Source organism: Hylobates moloch, unplaced genomic scaffold (genome assembly GCF_009828535.3).
Source record: "Hylobates moloch isolate HMO894 unplaced genomic scaffold, HMol_V3 SCAFFOLD_14, whole genome shotgun sequence".
Lineage (NCBI taxonomy): Eukaryota > Metazoa > Chordata > Mammalia > Primates > Hylobatidae > Hylobates > Hylobates moloch.
In genome coordinates, this window is record NW_026652289.1 from 82,633,503 (window position 1) to 82,658,113 (window position 24,611).

Here is a 24,611-nt window from a genome sequence, read left to right on the forward strand (position 1 = left end):
TGAGATTTTGATTCAGATTGCTTTATTTAAAAGGGGAAATCATGTCCAAATTACTTAAGCATGGTTTCTAGCCGAGAAAGAGATGTTAAAATTACAGCTGCTCCCGTGAATCATCAAAGGTGCTATATCACTGTGTGTGTATATATGTGTTGCGGCAGTAATCCTTTTCCTGATAACATCTATGCTGTGCCAGGAAGATTTTTAGAATATATTAACTGCAGCAATTAAAAATCATCATCAGTTATAAGATAAGCCAATTTTACATGTAACATGCCATAATATTCCTTTAAAAAATCATTACATCCTTAAAATAAACACCAGGGTTCTCATAATTTATAAATCTAGGTTTGAAATTTAGAAATAATCAGCTTCACAAATACATAAAAACTACAGTAGATACGAATTAGCAACCACATTCATAGCTCTTACAAGTTATCCTCTTCTCTTACTAGTTCCCATTTTAGTAGAATGTGAATCACTTTTGTGAATATACAGTTTTAACTACGATTGTCACTATAGTTTTTTAAAAACCTTAAAAAAGCTCTCTCCTGGCTAGGTACACCTCCCTTATTTCTCCCTCGCCTCTTCACCTTCCTAAAAGAACGTGCTCCCTGTTATCCAGTTCTCTGCCTTCTTTCCAAATTGTTTCTCTTAGCAATTTTAGTGACTTCTATGGCTTCAGCTAACACCTCTATGCAAGTTAAGTCTCAATTCAACATCTCTAATCCTAAATCATCTCTTCAGATCTAGACCCAAATTTACTTTTTCTTTCCAGCTTCACTGAGGTCTAATTGACAAATAAACATTGTATCTATTAAAGGTGTACAACAGTGATGTTTTGATATACATATTCAAATGATGACCGCAACCAAGTTAATTAACATATCCATATCTCACAATTACTTTTCTTAGTGTGTGTCAAAAGAATACCTTAAGATCTCTCTTAAAAAATTTCAAGTATACATTATTAACTCTTGTCACTACACTGTAAACTAGGTCTCCAGAACTTATTCATCTTATAACTGAAACTGTGTACCCTTTAACCAACATCTCCCCATTCCTCCCCACCCCTAACCCCTGGTAACCACCATTCTACTGTCTGTTTCTATGAGTTCAACTTGTTTAGGTTCCACAGTAAGTGAGGTCATGCAGTGTTTGTCTTTCTGTGTCTGGTTTATTTCACTTAGCACAATGCCCTCCAGGTTCATCCATGTTGTTCCAAATGGCAGGATTTCCTTCTTTTTAAAGGCTAAATCACATTTCATTGTGTGTGTGAACATATACACCACATTTTCTTTATCCATTCATGTGTTTGACATTTAGGTTGACTCCATACCTTGGCTATTGTGAATAATGCTGCAACAAACATGAGAGTGTAGGTATCTCTTCGAGACAGTGATTTCATTTCCTTTGGATATGTACCCAGAAGTGGAATTGCTGGATCATGTGCTAGTTCGTTCTAGTTTTAATTTTTTGAGGAACCTCCATACTGTTTTCCAGAAAGGCCGTATCAATTCACATTCCCATCAACAACATATAAGGGTTCCCTTTTCTTCTAAACTGTCTCTTCAGCCCTGGACTCATGTTTCAAGTGATCTTCATGTGGACTGCAGTTAACCATGGGTCAGGTGGTGGCCTATAGAGCCTTGGGAGTCTCCAGAAATTGTATGCAATTGCTGCGTGTATGTGCACATGCACATTTTTCTGGAGAGAAGGATCATAATTTTCTTCAGATTCTCAAATGTATGTGTGACTCTAAAGAAAGATAAACTCAGGTAGGTCATATACTACCAGTATACCAGAACCTTTGGCATAAATACCAGTGTTTTGTTTTGTTTTTGAGAAAGAGTCCCGCTCTGTCACCAAGGCTGGAGTGCAGTGGTGCGATCTCAGCTCACTGCAACCTCCGCTTCCCAGGTTCAAGCAATTCTCATGTCTCAGCCTCCCGAGTAGCTGGGATTACAAGCACGTGCCAACACACCTGGCTAATTTTTGTATTTTTAGTAGAGACAGAGTTTCACCACGTCGGCCAGGCTGGTCTCGATCTCCTGGCCTCAAGTGATCCGCCTGCCTTGGCCTCCCAAAGTGCTAGGATTACAGGTGTGAGCCACCACGCCCGGCCAACACTAGGATATTTTTAAAAGAGAAAACAAAGTCCAGGTTAATGTGTTTATTAAAGGACTTCTATAGTTAACTTTCCCAAGCAGTAGATTCCTGAAGCTTGCTAGCATCTTCTAATGCAATAGTATGACAGACTGCAGCTGCGGATCAACCGTTTTTGTAAATAGAGTTTTATGGGAACATAGTCATGCCCATTCATTTACACACTGTCTATGGTTGCTTTTGCAGTTGAGCAGTGACAAGAACTATATGGCCTGCATGACTGAAATATGTTTACTATCTGGCCCTTTAAGGGAAAGTTTGTGGTTATTTTAGATTTAAAAAATGTCTAAGTTGAGAAAAACAGATCTAATCTTGAATATCAAAAGAAATCCATCTTTTAATTTTATTTGTAAGCAATTTCAGATACTGGTATCAAGCAAACAAAACCCCTGTATTTTTTTTAAAAAATAGGGTGTCTTACCTGCCATTGCTTGGCTGCTGCGGTGAGTGTCTGGAATGATCAGAAGGCTCTGACCGCTGATCAGGAGATCGTGACCGGCTGCGGCGGGGAGGCCTATCATGTGATCGACCAGAATGATCTGATGCCAGTGACTGGATTTCTGAAATGTCTGTTAATAAAAGAGTGCTACTTATTTTCCCACAAAAATAATTACAGTCAAGTATAAGGTACTCCAGTAATAATGAAGATAAGCTAGTAAGTAAAATTATATATAAAATGGAAAATTTATGCATTAATTTCACCTGCCAGCAATCATATTAATGGTGGTGAGTTGTCTACAGGAAAAAATATATATAAAACTTACAGATTTTGAAGGTGCTTGGCTGGTAGAAAATTATCATTTCATTCAAAGATGTTCAATCTCCCTAGTATTTTAAGAAAATAGGTCACTCAGAGGGAACGTTCAAACAGAATCACACTCACCGTCTCTCTCGGAGGCATTAGCAGAGTGGATGCTGTCAGAAAGATCAGGGACGTTCAGTAGCGTAGCCCGTTCATCTCTTTGAACTACCATTTTTAATTTGCCTTTAGACCTTTCTATCAATGTCTTTGCATCTGTCAATGACATATTTTCTGTCACAGTACCATTTATCTGCAACAGAAAATAAATTATAGGTTGAAAGTAAATAATAAAATACAAATGTTAACTTAGTTTGTTATAAACAGAAATATCCAAACCACTCCTTGCTATAAGAACCAAAATATTCTCTTTATACTTTTCCAAATTATCCAAGTATTCCACCTTCCTGAGATGATAAAATCTTTACTGTACTGTTGCTGTCAGAAAAACCCATAGTAGCATCCCCTAACTCCTTCTCAAAAGGCTGTCACTTTCTATTACTTATAAACAAATGAATAAATAAGCATTTCAATAATATCTGGAAGCAATTATCAGAACTTTTTAATGTTTAAGAACAGACATATCTATCTACAAAGTAGTACCAGCCTGTGAATAATTAATTATCTCAGGATGACCCTGTGATACCTAAAGCATCAGTGTCGACGTGTAACAATGCATAAAGGGAATTTATATCCCTCTCCCCCAAACAATTGATTTTTAATTCTTTTTGGCAAAACTGCTTCAAACAAGAGCACAGACTACATGGTAACTCTAGAACTTGTTTTCTATTTCAGTTCATTAAAAAGTAAGAATATGATTATACCTTCAATACAACATCACCTTCTTGAATATTGCCGTCTCTTGCTGCCAAACTATCTTGTGAAATTTCCTTAACAAATATATGGCTTGCCAATCGAAGACCATATTCTGAAATAATATAAGTAAGTGTTTTCAGTATAACATCCTAAGACACCTAAATAGATTTTACAAGTACACAACTAAACTAATTAACTACTGCATAGAGTTTTCAAGTACAATCAATAACAAGAAATTTTTCTTGGCCAACCTGCAAATAAGACATTCCCTCTAATTCGCAAGTCTGCAATGTCTCTGTGAAAGCAAAGGGAAGTGTATGGTTCAAACGAAGGACTGATAGACCATGTTCCCGTATTACTGAAGAGGAGAAAATCCCCAAGAGGACACCATTTCTTTTTGACCAAGCATTGATACACTAGCTCTTCAGAATGCTTAAGGAATATAATTTTCTTTAAAAGACAGGGTTTCACTATGTTGCCCAGGCTGGACTCAAATTCCTGGGGTCAAACAACCCTCCTGCCTCAGGCTCCAGAGTAGCTGGGACTAAAAGACATGTGTCACACTATGCCTGGCTAGAGATATAATTCTAAAGAGTAAACTGCTTGAAGTTTGAAAAACTCTGAAAAGATTGACCATTTTATTGATGACTATTATCATGCATATACTACTTCTATTTTTCCCAGCTCCTAGACCAAAAATATTTCGATCCTATACACTCCATGACACTGGATAGACATACTCAGAGTACTAGCATGTACTAAGCATGAGTGCAAAGGCTTACAACCAGCCAGGCAGATGTGGGCAGGAGTTATAATGCCAGTCCTTTCCTTTAAACAACCAATAAAGTATCCAAGAGTGAGGACATTGATTCTGTCTGTGGGTAAGGAATGTTGGAAGTTGAGGAAATTACTAGCAGAGTCCAGAGAACTGCCCAGGTTCCTGCAACAGCTGCAGAAAAATACATTTTAAGAAAAATAAGAACAATGACTACAACTATCAGTATAATGTCAATAGTAAAAGGATTGCCCCTGGTTCTGTGAGGAGAATCTTACTGCATTAAAAACGAAATCAAAAACCAAGATGGAAAACAGAAAATTGTTTTAACATGGGATAAATTAACAGACCCATTACCTAAGTGTCTAAAAATTACGTAAGAGTAGGCTGGGCATGGTGGCTCATGCCTGTAATTCCAGTACTTTGGGAGGCCAAGGTGGGCGAATCACAAGGTCAGGAGTTCTAGACCAGCCTGGCTAGCATGGTAAAACCCTGTCTCTATTAAAAATACAAAAAATTAGCCGGGCATGGTGGTGCACACCTATAATCCCAGCTACCTGGGAGGCTGAGGGAGAAGAATTGCTTGAACCTGGGAGGCGGAGGTTGCAGTGAACTGAGATTGTGCCACTGCACTCCAAGCCTGAGAGACAGAGTGAGACTCCGTCTCAAAAAAAAAAAAAAAAAAAAAATTACATCAGAATTACGGTTTAACTTAAGACAAATATACAAAGAGTACTCACAGCCAGAAATAGAATCAGGGTGAAGAAAATGGCCTTTTAGGATATCTGGGCAAGGAATGAGGCAGTCATCCATACGGTCATTACATCACAGAAGGATAGGGTATTAGTTAAAAGACTGTTCTTCAAGATTAAACACTTATAAATGACCATTACACAGATGACCCCAAAATATTCCTTGTATATTAGTTTGTTCGTTCATTCTAAATATTTCTTGGGGTATGTATCAACTAGGTACCAGGCATTAGGGGGAAAGCAGCAAATGAGATAGTTCCTGCACTCTGGCAATTTACAGTCAGTGAAAAAAAGGATGTTAGCATGGTAATCCCAAATGTGATGAGTTCAGAGGGCAGAAACACAAGGGTTCTTCACCTACTAGGGGGACGGAGAAGGCCTCCCTGAGGAAGAAATAGTAAAGTTAAAACTTTACCTAAGAAAGACCTAAACCTGAAGGGTATGTTTGTGGGGGAGGGGATGCATGGGGTGAGTGATGGCTGAAAAGTTCAAAACAAATGCATCAAAGTGATGAAGAAAAAAACCTGGTGGACCTCATGAAGTCGTAAGTCTAGTGTAGCTGAGACCGAGATTAATGAAGAAAGGGGCAAAAGAGTAAGACAGAAGTGTCACAGAGGATCTATGAAGAAATCTGCAGAATCAACTTAAAGGGATCCAAGAGACAACCTATGAGACCAAATGAGTCCATGTAAGAGATGACAGTGGCTTGGAAAAGGGTGGAGGCAGTGGAGAAAGACTGGGATGGGTAAGAGTGGTAGTCAGGAGTGAGGACATTCATCGTGCATGGGAAAAAAAGAGAAGGCAAGGGTAACTACCATGTCATCCGGGAATGGCCTGAGAAACTGGATCAATAGGAACACATTCAACTGAATACTTCATGAGAATTACAAAGAAAAATTTTAAGAGGGAGATGTGTTTCATTTGAGATGTGCTGTGTTTCAGGGACCTACAGGAACATCTAAGTGAACATGCCTAACAGCTGGAACACAAGAGTGTAAAGATTTGGGCTGGAGAGGAGGTTCTGCCATCATCAGCAGTGACTGCAAGCAGGGGAGCAGATGAGATTGCCTAAATTAACTGTTATTCAACCTGAGGAAAAGAAAAAAAATTACCTTAAGTGGAAAAAAAGATTCTAGGAGAGAAACTGACAGAACGTTATAAAGGGCAGGGTGAGGAGAATGAGCTTGCAAAAGATAGAGAAAGGTGGGGGGAAGAAACCAGAAAGATGCAGTACGACCAAAGAAGACATTATTTTTAAAAATAAGGAGTGGTTAACCATGTGAAATGATACTGAAAAGGCAAACAAGCTAGAGACTGAAAAACTTCCACTAGATTTAGTGTGAACGTTTTTGGGGCAGAGCGGAAAAGATACCAGACCAGAGAGGGTTGAGGTGTTAAGTGGTGAAGTAGAAACAGCAAATGTTGACAACTTCACTGAGACTTCACTGAGAAGTCTGCTCTAGAATGGGGGTAGGGAGTACCACCTAGGAGATATGCCAAGTGGTAAAGCAGATCAAAGTAAGTCTTGATAATATTCCAACTGTAACACCCTTTATATCAAAATGATCAGTCATGCATGCCCATAGGAGGAGGAAGCCACAGTCAGATCCATTTTTTATTAAATTTAATGAGGCATGAGGGAAAGCAGCTTTCAGTTTCAAAAACTTCAAAGAAATACTGCATTATGGAGAAATGCCCTATAAGGGGTTCCTTTCCTTAAATTCCTCCATTTAAAAAAAACAGTCTGGAGTGGGGGGGAAGAAGTCCCAGCAGGGCACAGTGGCTTCCCGCCTATAATCCCAGCACTGTGGGAGGCCGAGGCAGGTGAATTGCTTGAGCTCACCAAATTTGAGAACAGCTTGGGCAACATGGCAAAAACCCTGTCTCTACCCAAAATAAAAAAATTAGCTGGACATGGTGGCATGTACTTGTAGTTCCAGCTACCAGGGAGGCTGAAGTGGGAGGATTGCTTGAGCCCAGGAAGCAGAGGTTGCAGGGAGGTGAGATTGTGCCACTGCACTCCAGCCTGGGTGACAGAGCTAGACCTTGTAACAACAACAAAAACAACAACAACAACACTCCCAAGATTTCTCTCCATGATTACACTACTAACAGTTAAGAAAAACACTGAATTTCCATTTGGTGATGGTGTGACATTTCTTGTTAGCATAATTTGTACTTGGCTATTCTCATCACAACAAATCCAAAAGCCAAGCCGTGGACAATTCACTTGAAGTGTTATCTGTTCCAATAGAAAAAATGAACAGTCCCCGAAGCCTGCCATTAACAGGATTTGACTTACAGTGATAGAACACAAATATGAAGACAACAAGCAAAGACATGAAGAGACAGCAACTGTACTTCTCATTAAAATTAGTTTTAAATTTTCATGTGAAAATAACAGCAAGAGTTGGCAGAGAATACCTTCATTTTTCCGGGATTTCACCAGTGTGACTTTGGTGGGTTTAGCGGGCTGGCTGGAAGCCACTGACCGCCTGTCTGACCGCGGAGACAAACTCCTCTCTCTACTTGCACTTCTATCCCTCGGCCAAATCTTCTCACTCCTTCTGTTAACCACACCACTCCGGCCACTTCTTGGATCATGTATTTCCTCATCATAACTATCTACTTCGTTATCAGATACTGGTTCAGGATCAGGACGACTTACTGGTATTTGAACTTTCTTCTTCCTTCTAATCGTCTGCAAGTTAAAAAGGTTAAAAAATAAGTTGACTGATTTTCATATATGTACGTTCAGTTACAAAGAGAAAGGAACATTACACTTCTCATCCCATATTAACTATGAACCAGCAAGAAACAATACACAAACAACTACAACAAATTTCTAAGGAATACATTTCCATAAAGGCTGTGTTTTCTGTTCTCCTGATAAACAGATCTGGTTAAGCACAAATAAGAAAGAGTGGGCCTAAAAACCTCTTTATTTACTTCACACAGAAAGATCTTCCTGGTGTAATAATCACAAGCTTACAGGGAAACTAACAACTATTGGTGGTTTGAATAAAAAGGACAGCACTGTACTCTAATGCCATCAAATATACTCTAGGTGCTACCAAAACCACAGCAAACTTCCCAAGTCCAACTCGCTTCCTTAAAAATTTTAGAATGCATCAATATCAAAGCCCACAATTGCCCCAGACCTCTAAGACATAAATTTATTCTATAGCCACACTAACATTCAATAATATGTTGGAGCTAATTAACTCAGCTGTACTTCACCAACACAAACTGCTTTCAGTCTCTGGATCTCTTCAATTTGTACTCCCAGTCTAGGTGCAAATTCTTCCCTCTGGCATTCTTTTCTCAATGACTGTGGTAACTGGCTGTGTATTGCCTGTCCACTTATTTCCTTCATTCTCTGCAAGCTGAAGATCTACATGTATTACACCTGCTGACTGAGTGGCCCTGTAATCTGTGGACTACACTTTGCCTTCTCACAGTAGTATAAACTTGACCTCACTGAAGTTCTACAGGATCTTATTGTGTATCGCTCGTTGTCTTCTATGTCGGACACCTTGAGCTACTGAAACTTTTCACTATCTTATTGCCAATTCCTCATCTTCTCTTATTCTCAGTTCATCAGTTCCATCCTGGTTTCACTCGCGTTCCCAAGTTTGCATGAGACATCCTGTTGCCATATTTAAATGACTTTTTCTTGACCCCTCAATTATCTGCCATGACAAACTCCAGTCCTATTATTACCTTCACTTCCACACTTTGCTGATGAGGCCCTCTGTAAATTCATTTTACAGAAGTCTTGCTCTTGTTCAGCAATCCTTTCAGCTACATATTGTTGCCTCTCTATGGAATTTGCTAATGTAGGTATTCTACAACCATTCTTCAAGATCCCAGCCACTCAGCCTGCTTTAAGGAGATCAGTGCCATTTTACTCCCTGCCCCCTTAAATTTTTTCAGTATCTCCCCTCCTAAATTTTTTCAGTATCTCATTTATTTGGTCCTCCTTCCTTCTGGCCTCAAAGACCAAGGTGATCTTCTCCCTGGATGAACGAAACCCTTGTATTTGAGCTCTCATTCTCATCCCTACCTACCTCTAAGACTTTTTTCTTCATCAATTACCATACTCCAGGTTACCTGAAACTTCGATCTCTTTATTTACCTAAAATCTGTCCTCTGCCTACTAAGCAAATGAGCACTCAAGGCTTTCCCTATCATTCCTGTAAGAGAGTGCCACCTCTTTGGGATTCTACTGTACCTGACCTATCAACCTCAGATGACGTGCATTATATGGTTATCAGTATGTATACCTATCCAGCCCACTAAGATTCGAGTTTTTTGGGGAGTTCTTTACCATGCATTTAACTGTACATATAATGCAATGCTTGCATCTAGCAGGTGCTTAGCTTATTGAAAGGTAACCAGTCCTATTGTGATTCTCTACTTATGAGTTAACAGTTATAAACATGAATAATAATTAGTAGGTGTGACAACTATGCTCGATTTTAACACTATGAAAAATTTGGAATCAAAATTTTTAGGAAAAAAATGCCTACTTCAAAATAGTTTAGCTTAATTGAAGTCTCAAAACAAAATGATGCCATGTAAGTACTAGAACAAAATACAACAGAGAGGCTTTTGCAATTAAAAGGCTTTTGGAAGCATAACACCAAGGCAGAACCAATAAAGTGAAAGTCTGACAGACATGACAAAATAAAAATGAAAACATTTCAATGTTGTAACAAAATGATACAAAACAACAAACACAAACAACTTACAAGCATTCACAAAAGCAAAGAGGATAAGACATGAGGTATTTGTGACAAAAGGCTAATAATCTGACTACAGAAAACACTCTAGTATGACCATCACCACCATATAAATGCAAAGGACATGAATAGGTAAATGAAAAAACAAATGGGTAGTATATACACCATGAGAGGATCAAATCCACTTGTGATTTAAAATGTTTCGTTTGAAACTCTTGTTATAGTTTATCAGTTTGGCAAAGATTTAAGACTTGTTGAAAACTGAGCTCTCAATAGCCTATTGATTTTCTGAAGGACAAACTGGCAATACATACATCAAAAGTCATTCAGGCCCTTTGACTCTGAAAAACCACTCCTAGAAAATTATTCTAAAAATTAACTAAACAAGTAGGTAGCAATATGATGATTTTTGCAGCTGAATTTTAAAAAAATACTTGTGGACTGGACACTGAAATGCCTGTGAATGAGTGGGTTGGACAAATATACATGCATAGTGAAATGTTGTATGACCATGTGGATACCTACACACACAGTCATGCTCCATGTAAAACAACGGACAACATGTACTGCAGAGGCCCCATAATATTACAATGGAGCTGAAAATCTATCACCTAGGGACGCCACAGGGTCATAATGTCGTGGGTGCACTGCAGTACTTACGTTTGTGGTGATGCTGGTGTAAACAAAACTACTATGCTGCCAGTGGAATAGAAGTGTAGCAGATACAATATGTACAGAATATAGTATTTGATAATGACTATGTTACTGGTTTATGTATTTACTATGCTCATCTTTTTATCATTATTCCAGAGTGTACTCCCTCCTCTACTTATTTTTTTTCTAAATGTTAACTAAGAAAACAGCCTCAGGTAGGTCCTTCAGGAGGTGTTCCACAAGAAGGCATTGTTGTCATAGGAGAGGATGGCTCCATGCGTGTTACTGCCCCTGAAAACCTCCCACTAGGACAAGCTGTGGAGGTGGAAGACAGTGACACTGATGACCCCTGATCTTGGGTAGCCCTAGGCTAATGTGTGTGCTTGTGTCTTCTTAGTTTTTACTGAAAAAGTTTAAAAAGTGAAAAATAAAAAATTTTAGGCCAGGTGCGGTGGCTCACACCTGTAATCCCAGAACTTTGGGAGGCCAAGGCAGGCAGATCACTTGAGGCCAGGAGTTCAATACCAGCCTGGCTAACACGGCAAAACCCCATCTCTACTAAAAATACAAAATACTGGCTTGGTAGTGGTCGCCTGTAATCCCAAGGCTGACGCACGAGAATCGCCTGAACCAGGGAGGCAGAGGTTGCAGTGAGCCAAGATCATGCCATTGCACTCTAGCCTGGGTGACAGAGCGAAACCATGTCTTAAAAAAACACAAACAGCCTGTAATCCCAGCACTCTGGGAGGCCGAGGCGGATGGATCACAAGACAGCCTCGATCAGGAGATTGAGACCATCCTGGCTAACATGGTGAAACCGTGTCTCCACTAAAAATACAAAAAAATTAGCTGTGGTGGCGGGTGCCTGTAGTCCCAGCTACTCGGGAGGCTGAGCTTGCAGTGAGCCAAGATTGCGCCACTGCACTACGGCCTGGGCGACAGTGTGAGACTCCGTCTCAAAAACAAAAAAACAAAAAAACAAAAAAAACAAAAAAAACCCAAAAACTTTTAAATAAAGTATTTTCGTACAGCTGTACAATGTGTTTGTTATTACGAGAGTCAAAAAGTTAGAAAGTTTATAGGTTAAAAAAGTTTCAGTAAGCTAAGGTTTATTATTGAAGAAAGAAGACTTTTAAATAAATTTTATAAATTTATAAAATATTAAATACATTAAAAATATTAAAACGTTAAAAATAAATTTAGTGCAGCCTAAATGTATAGTGTTTACAAAGTCTACAGTAGTGTACAGTAATGTCCTAGGACTTCACATTCACTCACCACTCACTCGCTGACTCAGAGAGCAACTTCCAGTCCTGCAAGCTCCATTCATAGTAAGTGCACTAAACAGGCATATAATTTTTTTTATCCATTATATATTTTTAGTGTACTTTTTCCACGTTTAGACATACACATACTTACCATTGTTTTACAGCTGCCTACAGTATCCAGTACAGTAAAATATCTGTTATGAGAAGTGAATTATTAGGCAATTCTGTCTTTGTGTGAACATCACAGAACGTATCTTCCCAAACCCAGATGGTATAGCCTACTACACATCTAGGCTACACGGCATAGCCTATTGCTCCTCGGTTACAAGCCTGTACAGTATGTTACTGAACTGAATACTGTAAGCGACTGTAACACATTGGTAACTATGTGTGTATCTAAACATGGTAAAGTTAAATACAGTACTATAATCTTATGGAACCACTGTCAGATATGTGGTCCGTTGTTGACCAAAACTGTCATGCAGCATGTGACTGTAGAGGAGGAAAAGAGGAGGAAACATTAAGCCAAGAAGAGGTAACTATTCGGCCGGGCGCGTGGCTCAAGCTTGTAATCCCAGCACTTCGGGAGGCCGAGGCAGGCAGATCACAAGGTCAGGAGATCGAGACCATCCTGGCTAACACGGTGAAACCCCGTCTCTACTAAAAATACAAAAAATTAGCTGGGCGTGGTGTCGAGTGCCTGTAATCCCAGCTACTCAGGAGGCTGAGGCAGGAGAATGGTGTGAACCCAGGAGGTGGAGCTTGCAGTGAGCCGAGATCATACCACTGTACTCCAGCCTGGGCGACAGAAGGAGACTCTGTCTCAAAAAAAAAAAAAAAAAAGATTCAACTGTCCCCTTTCCTTTTTCAATTGAAAAAAATCTTGGTATCTAAACTGAGAAAATACACATACCAGTGACAAACCACACCAGTGTTAGAAGAAACACTCAAGTGTAAACAACTAACTTTGGAACTATTGTTTCAGTTTTCCTTTTCTTAAATGGGAAGGATAAATTCAAATACCAGAAATGTATCAATAATAAAGTTGGGGTACCTTTACTAAATTAAAAAGATACTTACAATTTTTGCATTTTTCCCACTTTTCCTTAGTTGCTGAACAGCAAAAGCATGTTCAACATTATCCATTGAAACTCCGTTAACCATTGCAACTCGGTCATTTTCCCTAAGGGGAAAAGGGCACAAAATAGTATGTTAGAGAAAAACATTCTGGTAAGCTTATGATGATATTTTCAAGATAGCTCCTTCTAAAATGTATTCTAATTATGAGCCAATTAATTAATTTCTCTTCAGAGCAATGATAAAATAATGTCAACTGATTTACTTTCAGATTTCTCCACAGAATGTTTAACAAGTAACTAACCACAGGTCCTTAATTTTTTTAAGTCATTAACAAAGTATTTCCCCAAAAGACTGAACAGATATCACACACATGAAATGATTCTTGGTAGTACAGTTACAGGGCATTAAATCATACTAAGTCATACAGCTGGAAAACTTATTCCCTTTTAAGTTTTTCATCTTTTAATTTTCTTTTAATTTTTCTAATTATAGTGCCATTATTTTGCTAGTGTATTTTGTGTTTCTCTTTATCTTACTAATCTTCATACGGAACAAAAAGGGTGCAAGACTTGGGGAGAGAGGCTTCTGAAGGCTAGATTCTACCCAAAAGGAGTTATAAATTTTCCTTTTCACTAACAGTTACACATTCTATTTAAAGTGAGTGATACTAGCTTTCCAATTTTAATAGGGATAAAAGCTTCCTTTATTTTCTTTGGAGACAGGGTATAGCTCTGTCACGCGGACTGGAGTACAGTGGTGCAATCATGACTCATTGCAGCCTCAGGCTCCTAAGTTCAAGGGATTCTCCTGCCTCAGCCTCCCAAGTAGCTGGGACTGCAGGCACAAGCCACCATGCCCAGCTGATTTTTAAATTTCTTTTGTAGAGATGGGGATCTCATGGCATTGCCCAGGCTGGTCTCGAACTCCTAGTCTCAAGTGATCCCCCTGCCTCAGCCTCCCAAAGTGCTAGGATTACAAGAGTGAGCTACCACACCTGGCCAGTTTCCCTCTTAAGTAAATATATGTTAATTTAAGGGAAAATATATGAAGTATGGCACAGGTGGTGTGTCAATATGGCAAAATCACTAAGACAGTGTAAGACAGTAGGCCAGTGCCTGAGGACAGGAACACTGCTTGTTGCACAGGTGCCCACGATAAGCAGCACTCTTACTGTAGCTGTCCTTCAGCTGGTCCTCCTTTCAGCACATCTGAAATCACTATTGACGTTTCCCCACTCTGAAAATGAGGATTATCTCGTCCACCAGATATTGCAATTCCAAATCCAAATCCAGGAGCCTAAAGTAAAAATTACAGTAAAATATTGCTATTCAGGACAAAAATAATTGTTATACTCCACAATCTAGAGAAGTCAAAATACAAAAATTACAATCTTAATATATCTGTGATCCATAAACACTCACCTGCATGGTTACCTATTAGAATTATCCTTGTACAAGAATGCATGCTCTAATAACTACTGGACGTAACAGAATATTAAAGGTCGCCAACTACATACATGTTCTTTAAAAACCAAAAGACAATTAAAAATTATTAACACTGAAATCCTGACTTTATTTTTGATTATCAGAAGAGGTCCTGAGGAGACTGGCAGAGCCCAGTGTGATCATCAGTCATCCTGGCAATTGATTTAGAAGATGACAGACTTATCCAGCATACGCACCCTTTGTCATTTTACATAAATATCAATTGCTTTGAAAATCAAGTATTAGTTATTTCAACTTCTTTCAACAACTTCTGCAAACTTCTAAAAATCTCTGTAGAATATAATGTCTTGTGCACACTATACAATAGAAGGTGTACATTAGCCATACTGAACAAACATTGTAAAATTACCTTTTTTAAAAACTAAATTATAATAAGCTACACACTTCTGAAAGAGCCAAGAACCTTTACCACAATGACTCAGGACAGGCCGGTATAGAAAAAATTCAAAATATTTTCCAGGTTGTTAAAAAATTACCTTATCTCAAAGAAATCACTATTCCCTAGAAAGGATATGAAGTACTTAAGAGTAGTTTAAAGAGACATCACACTTCTTAAGGCTACAGAATCATTAAGCCAGAAATGTATGTTTTTGTATAAAACTGTACAATTCAAACTGCCTGAGGACAAAGGTAACAACTTCCTCCCTCAGCTTTCCAGTCCGCAACAGACGAGACTATTTTCACTAAGAATAGTGCATACATCACCTTTCCTCCCATCCCAAAGCCTATAGAAGTAGCAAAAGAAAAAAAAACTCTTCTTAAAAATGAATACCAACTATTCCAAGTGTCCATCAACTGATGAATGGATAAAACGTGGTATATATCCATACAATGAAACACTGTGTGTAAAAAGGAATGAAGTACTTATACATAGTATAACATGAATCAACCTTGAAAACATCATGCTAAGGTGAAGAAACCAGTCACAAAGGTTAATAGATTCTATTATTCCGTTTATATAAAACACTCAGAAAGGCAAATCTATAAAGACAAAAACTTGAATGGTGGTTGTCTAGGGCTACAGGGATTTGGGGGGGGTGATAGTTCAATGGGAGGTGTTTTTCCCCCCCCGGTAATGAAAATGTTTTAAAATGGACTCTGGTGATGGTCACACAACTCGGAACATGCTAAATAACCAACGAATTGCATACTTTAATTGTATGGTATGTGAATTATATGGCAATAAAGCAAATACAAAAAAGTTAATATGAAAAAAGAAAATAACAAAAAATAGGGAAATTCTGAGTAACTGAAGATAATGGCAACCATCTGAATCTGTTTCTCTATATATTCTCCCAAAATTTAATAGAACAAAAATAGACCAACTACAGTGGTTCTCCCTTATCCTGGTTTCATGTTCTTTGCTTTCAGTTACTTCAGGTCAACTGCAGTCTGAAAATTTTAAATGGAAAACTTCAGAAATAAACAATTGGTAAGATTTAAATTGCAAACCGTTACGAGTAGTGTGATGAAATATTTTGCCATCCTGCTATAAATCATATGCTGAGGTTACTAAGATCTACAGGGAGAAGGAATCTTCTATTAGTGAAATCATGAAGGAAAACGAAATTTGTGCTGGTTTTGCTGTCACACCTAAAATTGCAAGGGTTTCGCCACAGTGCATGGTAAGTGCTTATTTAAGATGGAAAAAGCATTAACCTTGTGAGTGGAAGACAGGCACAAAAATGTGCTCCAATTAACAGCAAAATTGGGTTTGATACTATCCACGAATTCGGGCATCCACTGGGGGAACATATACCCCATGGCTCAGAGGGGACTACTGTACACAAAACCATACACTCATCATAATTCAAAGACAATATCCAAACTTCAAATTAAAAGCAAGACTAAAACTTCAAAAATAAACGATTAGAGACAAATGACTATTAGTACGGCATTAGAAAACGTTAAGAGACTACAGAACAAATTCAAATAAATTTGAAAACCTAAAGGAAACATAATTCCTGAAGGAAATACAGATTGCCAAAATTGACCCTATTATAAATAAAAAGCTTCAATGGCCCAATTTCTGGAGAAAAAAGCAGCAAAATTTATGAGGGAATTATCCCACAAAAAGGCACCAGGCACAAATGATTTCCCAGGGAAATTGTGCCAAAACATGCAATATCCAGACAGCCTCAATATAATGTTTCAGAACACTGATATCAAGGAAAGCTTCTAAATTCTTTTTATGAAGCAAGTATAACACTGACACTGAAAGCTGATGACTGTCCATGATAATGACCAACCCCCCAATATTACAGCTCAACATAATTTATTTGTATCAGTGCAAAATACAAAATAAAAATTAGCAAACAAAGGCCAACACTACATAAATACTCCATGAAAAAGGAACTCCAGGAATGCAAGATTAGTAGGAAACCCACTGGCATAATATATCCTATTAATAAATTTAAAGAAAAAAAATATATGATTATCTCCGAGATCCTGAAAAAGACTGACAAAATTTGACTTTCACCGCTGAAAACAAAATTTGTGAAAATGCACTGTAACAAACCCTGTAGTATGTTGCTTTTTGTTAAAGTACACAAAGAAAATCCAGCTTTTCATACACATATATACTCATTGAAAAAGAAAAGTTACTTTAGTAGCCCGTTTAGGTAATTACGAAAATTCGTGTTTGATTTTATGCCCAAAACGTAATAAATAATAGTTTCCTAAAGGAGAGTAACAATGTACAGTTTGAAACCATATCATTCAACATTCTGTACTGTGGCATGACTATCTATTGGCCTATTTTACACTCTGAATGAGTATTTTATCCATGTATAATTTTACTATAGCATGCCTTAGTCTTTTGGAAAATACTGGTTCCCTGAGTTAGGCAAATCTTCCAAATGATGCCACATTTCACCACACAGTATATTTTAAAATCATGTGTTAATATCACTATCAAGGTTATCAAAAGAGTCTAACTATCGAAAAGCTACTGAGCTTATGGTGGCAGATAAAAATTTCTCAAATTTTAAGTTTTGTTTTAAAAATCAGTTTTCATTGTTAGCAACAAATACTATCAAGAATTGTTCTCCTTGAAGCAAGGTATTCATTCATTTTGGAGAAATATGTTTGTCAAATATTCAAGTTTGGATAACCACACATTCCTTCAAGTAAACAATTGTTCAAGTAAAAGTGATGCCTGCCTTCCACCCCCCACTCAATACACAGCTGCAATTCAAATAATCACATAAGTACTTTAGTACAAGGCAGAAGTACTTTAGGCACACTTCCCATTTGCATACCTAGACTACTGAAAATGTGTGTATTCAAGGGTTGGAAAGTAACAAGACATAGTTCTTACTGTTTCAAGTCATTCTTAAACAAAACTGAAATTGTTCTTTTAATCTACGAGGGTGTGACAATGACTATTATAAGGTTTGGTGCCACTGCCTTGATTTGGGCTACAAAGCCCACAGTTCTAACCACCATTGTTTATGAACCTTCACTCAAATAATAACACAGCGAAGAAGATAAGAAATACCTTCACATTGTATAAAAAGAGTTTTGCCCTTGAACGTAAAAAGGTTTCAGGGACCTTTAGGAGTCCACAGACCATACTTTGAAAATGTCGATATTAAGAACTACTTAAACGTGAAGGGAGAAAAAACAAAATAAAACAATGAAACAAACAATTTAGAAAAGATATATGAGATGTTAAAACCCACAGATAAATGCAAATTAAAACCAAAGAACACCAAGAACAGAAACATTAAAGTATAACATATTTCAGAAAAGGGAGGCTATGGGGAAACAGGCAGTCTACTACTGATGGGCACACAAATTGCTACAACTTTCAGGAAGGGAATTTGACAGTAACCTAACAAAACTACAAATGTACTATATTTTGACAGAGCAAACTAGCTTCTAGAAAGTACCCTAAAGATATACATACCTGGCCGGGCATGGTGGCTCACGCCTGTAATCCCAGCACTTTGGGAGGCCGAGGCGGGCGGATCACGAGGTCAGGAGATCGAGACCATCCTGACTAACACAGTGAAACCCCGTCTCTACTAAAAATACAAAAAATTAGCTGGGCACAGTGGCGGGCGCCTGTAGTCCCAGCTACTCGGGAGGCTGAGGTGGGAGAATGGCGTGAACCCGGGAGGCGGAGCTTACAGTGAGCCGAGATTGTGCCACTGCACTCCAGCCTGGGCGACAGAGCGAGACTCCATCTCAAAAAAAAAAAAAAAAAAGACACACATACCTTTCTCACAATACAAAGATAACAAACGCACAAGGTTATTCATTGCAGACTGTTTGTAACTGCAAAATGCTGAGAAAAAACCTAAACACCCCAGCCTTAGTAAAGGATTATCCTTTCCCTTTTTTTCTCCTTCAAAGATGTGGGGACTAATCTTTGTAATTTAGTAATTTGAAAAATTACTCTATGCAATTTTACAGTATGAACTTACTTCTTGTTTGGTAGTTCTTTTATTTTCTTCTTTTATTTAAAAGTTAAAAACATAAAAAGATTAAAGAAATGCCAAAAACATTAGGAACTTTCAATAAGCAAGGCAGGGATGCGAGCATACATTTTAAAAAATTACTTGTGAGCAAGTAAATGCAGTTCCGGCACCTAGTAGGGCTGGTAATCCTGCTACATCAGTGCTTACCACAGTTCACTTAATGACTATCCAGGAGGCCTGCGACTCCTTACCCGGGCTGCAGGTAAGAATCACTTGGGAACAATTTCAAAACTGCTTGCTGATACACGATCCTCAATCTATACCAATTAAGTAAAAATGGAGAGGAGTTGGTGGACTTAAAAAAAAAAAATAGCCCCCAGGTGATTCTAATGAGCAGCCAGGAACGAGAGCTGCAGCTTTCAATGTTTTCTGAATATAAGATCAGTTCATTAAAAATTTCAAAAGGTTCAACTTTTCCCCACTTTCCCTTCCCTCTACCTTCATAATTGTCTTATTTGGCCCTTTCAACAGATTTCTCATCTCCACTGCACTACAAGTGTTGGCAGTGCTGTTCCTCTAACACAAAGACCCTAATCCAATAGATCCTTGCCCATAAGTCCAAATTCCTTAGCATGCAATGCCTTTGAATACAACTCCAAACTTGCTTCCCAGCATCCCAGTCTTTGCTCTATACCCACTTAAATACTGATTCCTGCTTAGGCAGATTATGCAATATCAAACTATGGCTTCACATCTCCTCTCTGCCTAGGATTTCCTTATTACCTTATCAATCTTGCAAGCTTCAGCTCATCTTTCAAAACCCAGGTTCCATGTCATCTCACTCATAAAACCACCCTTGGCTTTCACATAAGTGGTCCATCCTGTACATGTGCTGGGGCACATGTACACACTTGTGCTACTTAACACACAGCACTACAAGTAGCCTGGGTTATCAAGGCCCTATTTGGGAGGAAGTCACATATTTAAAATCAAAGGCTAACCTGATTAAGCCCGCCAAACTTAACCTGCCTTGCTTTTTCATCGCTTACTTCTAGTTGATCTATTTTAAAACCCCTATTAGCAAGTCACATAGCAAATCTCCCACGAACTTCCTTACAGATAACTTCTGAATGTGGGTCACTACAGTAACGGTTGCTTAAAGTTATTTCCAGGAACAAGTTGGCAGCTCTTGTCCACTTCAAGCTGATTAAGACCACCGACCCTTCAACTGGGCCTGCATGAATGCCCGAAGAGAGGTGACTGTTTGATGTCAGAGGGCCAAAACCTCCTTCCTCAGATCATGGTGATACTGCCATTTTTCAAACATGCATTCTATGAAGAGCTGTATAACTTGACTGCATGTATGCAGATCCTAACTCACTTTTCCTTACCCCCAATCTCTCTTCCCCACACCTTGGAGAATCTTGGTACTCTATTCTAAAAACATCCTTAAAATCCCATCTTTGGAGAGGTGGGTTTGAGATTTGTTCTCCCATTTCCTCATTTGGCAGTCTTGTGAGTAAAATCTTTTCTCTTTGCCAAAACAAGTCATCACAGTGACTGGCTTGCTAGTTCAATACATTCGTATACATCTTTCAGCTCAATGCAATCCTGCAGAAGCCTGACACAAAGTGGTTCACCAAGTTAGTGAACCTCAACAAGTATTTGATTGATTATTCAATTTAACTTTAATTCTATTTCCCTTTATAGAGACTCTTTTTTTAAACTAGCACTAATTAGAGCACTAAAAACAGAATTCTAGAAAAATTAGCAGCAATGAGAGTAGGCATGAATGAATCTTCCTGAATAGAAACAGGCAGGTCGACTACATAACAAACCAAGAATCCAAGTGCAACATTTACAACAAAACTAGGGGGTCAATGTATCTCCCTTGAAGTGCAAAATTCAACGAGGGGATAAACAACCGGCTATGGAGACTTCCTTAGCATGTGAACGAAGCCATATTCTAAAACAAACAAACAAACAAAATCCTCCCCACAACTCCCTCCCCCCCGCAAAAAAAAAAAAAAAAAAAAACCTCCACAAATTACAGGCAAAAATGAGAAAAAGAAAACGATCAGAATCAAACCCTCTGTACTAGCAGTACTCAACCTCTTTGGCAACAGGGATTGGTTTCTTTGAAGACAATTTTTCCACAGACCAGCAGGTGGAGGGGATGGTTTTGGGACGATCTAAGCGAATTACATTTATTGTGTACTTTATTTCTATTATGATTACACTGTAATATATGATGAAATAATCACACAACTCACCATATTGTAGAATCAGTGGGAGTCCTGGGCTAGTTTTCCTGCAACTAGATGGTCCCATCTGGGGGTGATGGGAGACAGTGACAGATCATCAGGCATTAGATTCTCATAAGGAGTGTGCAACCTAGATCCCTTGCATGCATGGTTCACAACAGGGTTCACACTCCTGTGACAATGTGATGCCACCACAGGTGGCAGCGCTCAAGCAGTAATGTGAGCAATAGGGGGTGGCTGCAAATACACGTGAAGCTTTGCTCACTTGCCTGCCACTCACCTCCTGCTGTGTGGCTCAGTTCCTAACAGGCCAAAGATCTGTACATCTCTGTGGCCTGGGAGATGGGGAACTCCGCTCTACATAAAGTTACTATATAATGGATACTGAGTAGCAGAATAACATCTCTGCAGACAATAAAAGTATGCCTGAAAGAAGGCTTAAAAGAGGGAGAGGATTAAAACTGTTATAGCATAAGATATAAGACATGAAAGAATTAGAGAAAATGTAGAAATGAAGTGGAAGAATTCAAGACCAAATATGAAATTTTAAAAAGTCATTTTAGATAGGAATATAAAACCAAAAAACACCCCAAGAGAAAAAGTAAAAAGAAATCAACCTAACATCCTAACATTAAATCAACAATACATGCAACATTAACAACATTACATACATTAACAACATTACATACATTAACAACCTAACATCACAACAAAAAGAACTATAGGAACAAGAGCAAACCAACTCCAGAGCTAGCAGAAGACAAAAAATAACAAAAAGAGCTGAACTGAAGGAGCCAGGCACAAAACACCACTCAAAAGACCAACGAATTCAGGAATTGTATTTTTGAAAAAAAAATCAGTAAGATAAACTATCAGCTAGACAAAGAAGAGAGAAGATCCAAATAAACACAATTAGGACAAAGGGGATACCACTGACCCCACAGGAATACAAGTAATCATCAGAGAATACTATGAACACCTCCATGCACACAAACTAGAAAATCCAGAAGAAACTGATAAATTCCTGGACAAACCCACCCTCCCAAGACTGAATCAGGAAGAAACTGAATCCCTGAACATACCAGTAACAAGTGGCAAAACTGAATCAGTAGTAAATAGCCTATCGACTAAAAAACCCCCAGGACCAAATGAATTAATAGCTGCTCTACATGTACAAACAAGAGCTGGAACAATTTCTACTGAAGCTATTCCAAAAAACTGAAGAGGGGGAACAATACCCCAACTCATTCTATGAGGTCAGTATCATCCTGATACCAAAACCTGGCAAAAACATGAAAAACAAAACTTTAGGCAAATTATCTTTGATACACATTGATGCAAAAATCCTCAACAAAATACTAGCAAGTTGAATCCAGCAGCATATCAAAAAGCTAATCCACCACAATCAAGTAGGCTTTATCCCTGGGATGCAAGGTTGGTTCAACATATGCAAATCATTAAATGTGATTCATTACATAAACAGAACTAAGGACAAAAACCACATGATTATCTTAATAGATGCAGAAATGGCTTTCAGTAAACTTCAACATCCCTTCATGTTAAGAACTCTCAATAAACTAGGCATTGAAATTGAAGGAACACACCTCAAAATAGTAAGAGCTGTATATGACAAACCTATAGCCAACATCATACTGAATGGGCAAAAGCTGGAAGCATTCTCCTTGAGAACCAGCACAAGACAAGGATGCCCTCTCTCATCACTCCTATTCAACACAGTATTGGAAGTCCTGGCCAGAGCAATCGGGCAAGAGAAAGAAATAAAGGGCATCCAAATAGGAAGAGAGGAAGTTAAACTATCCCTGTTTGCAGATGACATGATTCTGTATCTAGAAAACCTCATGGTCTCAGTGCAAAAGCTCCTTAAGCGGATAAAATAACTTCAGCAAAGTTTCAGGATACAAAATCAATATACAAAAACCAGTAGCATTCTTACAAACCAACAATAGCCAAAAGCCAAATCAGGAATGCAATTCATATGGGAACCACAAAAGAGCTCGAACAGCCAAGACAATCCTAAGCAAAAAGAACAAAGCTGGAGGCATTATGTTACCCAGCTTCAAACTAAACTACAGGGCTACAGTAAGCAAACAGCATGGTACTGTAACAAAGACAGACACACAGACCAACAAAACATAACAGGGAGCCCAGAAATAAGGCCACACATACGACCATTTGATCTTCGACAAAGCTGACAAAAACAAGCAATGGGGAAAGGATTCCTTATTCAATAAATGATGCTGGGATAACTGGCTAGCCATACGCAGAAGATTGAAACTGGAGCCCTTCCTTATACCATACATAGAAATCAACTCAAAATGGATGAAAGACATCAATGTAAAACCCAAAACTATAAAAACCCTGGAAGACAACTCAGGCAATACCATTCCAGACACAGGAACTGGGAAAGACTGCATGACAAAGACGCCAAAAGCAACTGCAACAAAAGCAAAAATTGACAAATGGAATCTAATTAAACTAAAGAGCTTCTGCACAGCAAAAGAAACCATCAAAAGAGTAAAGAGACAACCTACAGAATATGAGAAAACGTCTGCAAACTATGTATCTGACAAAGGTCTAATATCCATCATCTATACACAATTTTACAAGAAAAAAAACAACCCCATTAGAAAGTGGGCAAAGGACATGAACAGACACTTTTCAAAAAAAAAAAAAAACATGTTGCCAATAATCACATGAAAAAATGCTCAACATCAGTAATCATCAGAGAAATGCAAACTGAAACCACAATGAGCGACCGGGCATGGTGGCTCACGCCTGTAATCCCAGAACTTTGGGAGGCTGAGGCTGGTGGATTACCTGAGGTCAGAAGTTTGAGGCTAGCCTGACTAACATGGTGAAACCCCATCTCTACTAAAAGTACAAAAATTAGCCCGGCGTGGTGGTGCATGCCTGTAATCCCAGCTATTTGGCAGGCTGAGGCAGGAGAATCATTTGAACCTGGGAGGCAGAGGTTGCAGTGAGCCAAGATTGTGCCACTGCACTCCAGTCTGGGCAAAAAGAACAAAACTCCATCTCAAAGAAACAAACAAAAACACAGAGATATCACCTCACACCTGTCAGAATGGCTAACATTAAAAAAAGTCAAAAAAATAACAGATGCTGGCAAGGCTACAGGGAAAAGGGACAGCTTATACACGTTGGGGAAGGCAGTATGGCAATTCCTCAGAGTTAAAAAGAGAACTACCATTTGAGCCAGCAATCCCATTACCGGGTATATACCCAAAGGAATATAAATCATTCTATCATAAAGACACATGTACGTATATGTTCACTGCAGCACTATTCACAATAGCTACAATGTGGAATCAACCTAAGTGCCCATCA

The 24,611-nt window shown here is 38.5% G+C and overlaps 1 protein-coding gene across 10 annotated transcripts in view; it reads right to left on the reverse strand.

Moving 5' to 3' along the window:
- The window catches only part of TJP1 (tight junction protein 1), a 273,793-nt gene that overhangs the window by 58,426 nt on the left and 190,756 nt on the right, over positions 1–24,611 (reverse strand). For all 10 annotated transcript variants that reach the window (XM_032175878.1, XM_032175875.1, XM_032175877.2 and 7 more), the window contains 6 exons: positions 14,224–14,348; positions 13,053–13,155; positions 7,730–8,006; positions 3,787–3,890; positions 3,047–3,215; positions 2,585–2,732 (listed from right to left, as the gene is read on the reverse strand). In XM_032175878.1, coding sequence (XP_032031769.1) covers positions 2,585–2,732; positions 3,047–3,215; positions 3,787–3,890; positions 7,730–8,006; positions 13,053–13,155; positions 14,224–14,348 — 926 coding nt within the window. The remainder of the gene's footprint in view (positions 1–2,584; positions 2,733–3,046; positions 3,216–3,786; positions 3,891–7,729; positions 8,007–13,052; positions 13,156–14,223; positions 14,349–24,611) is intronic.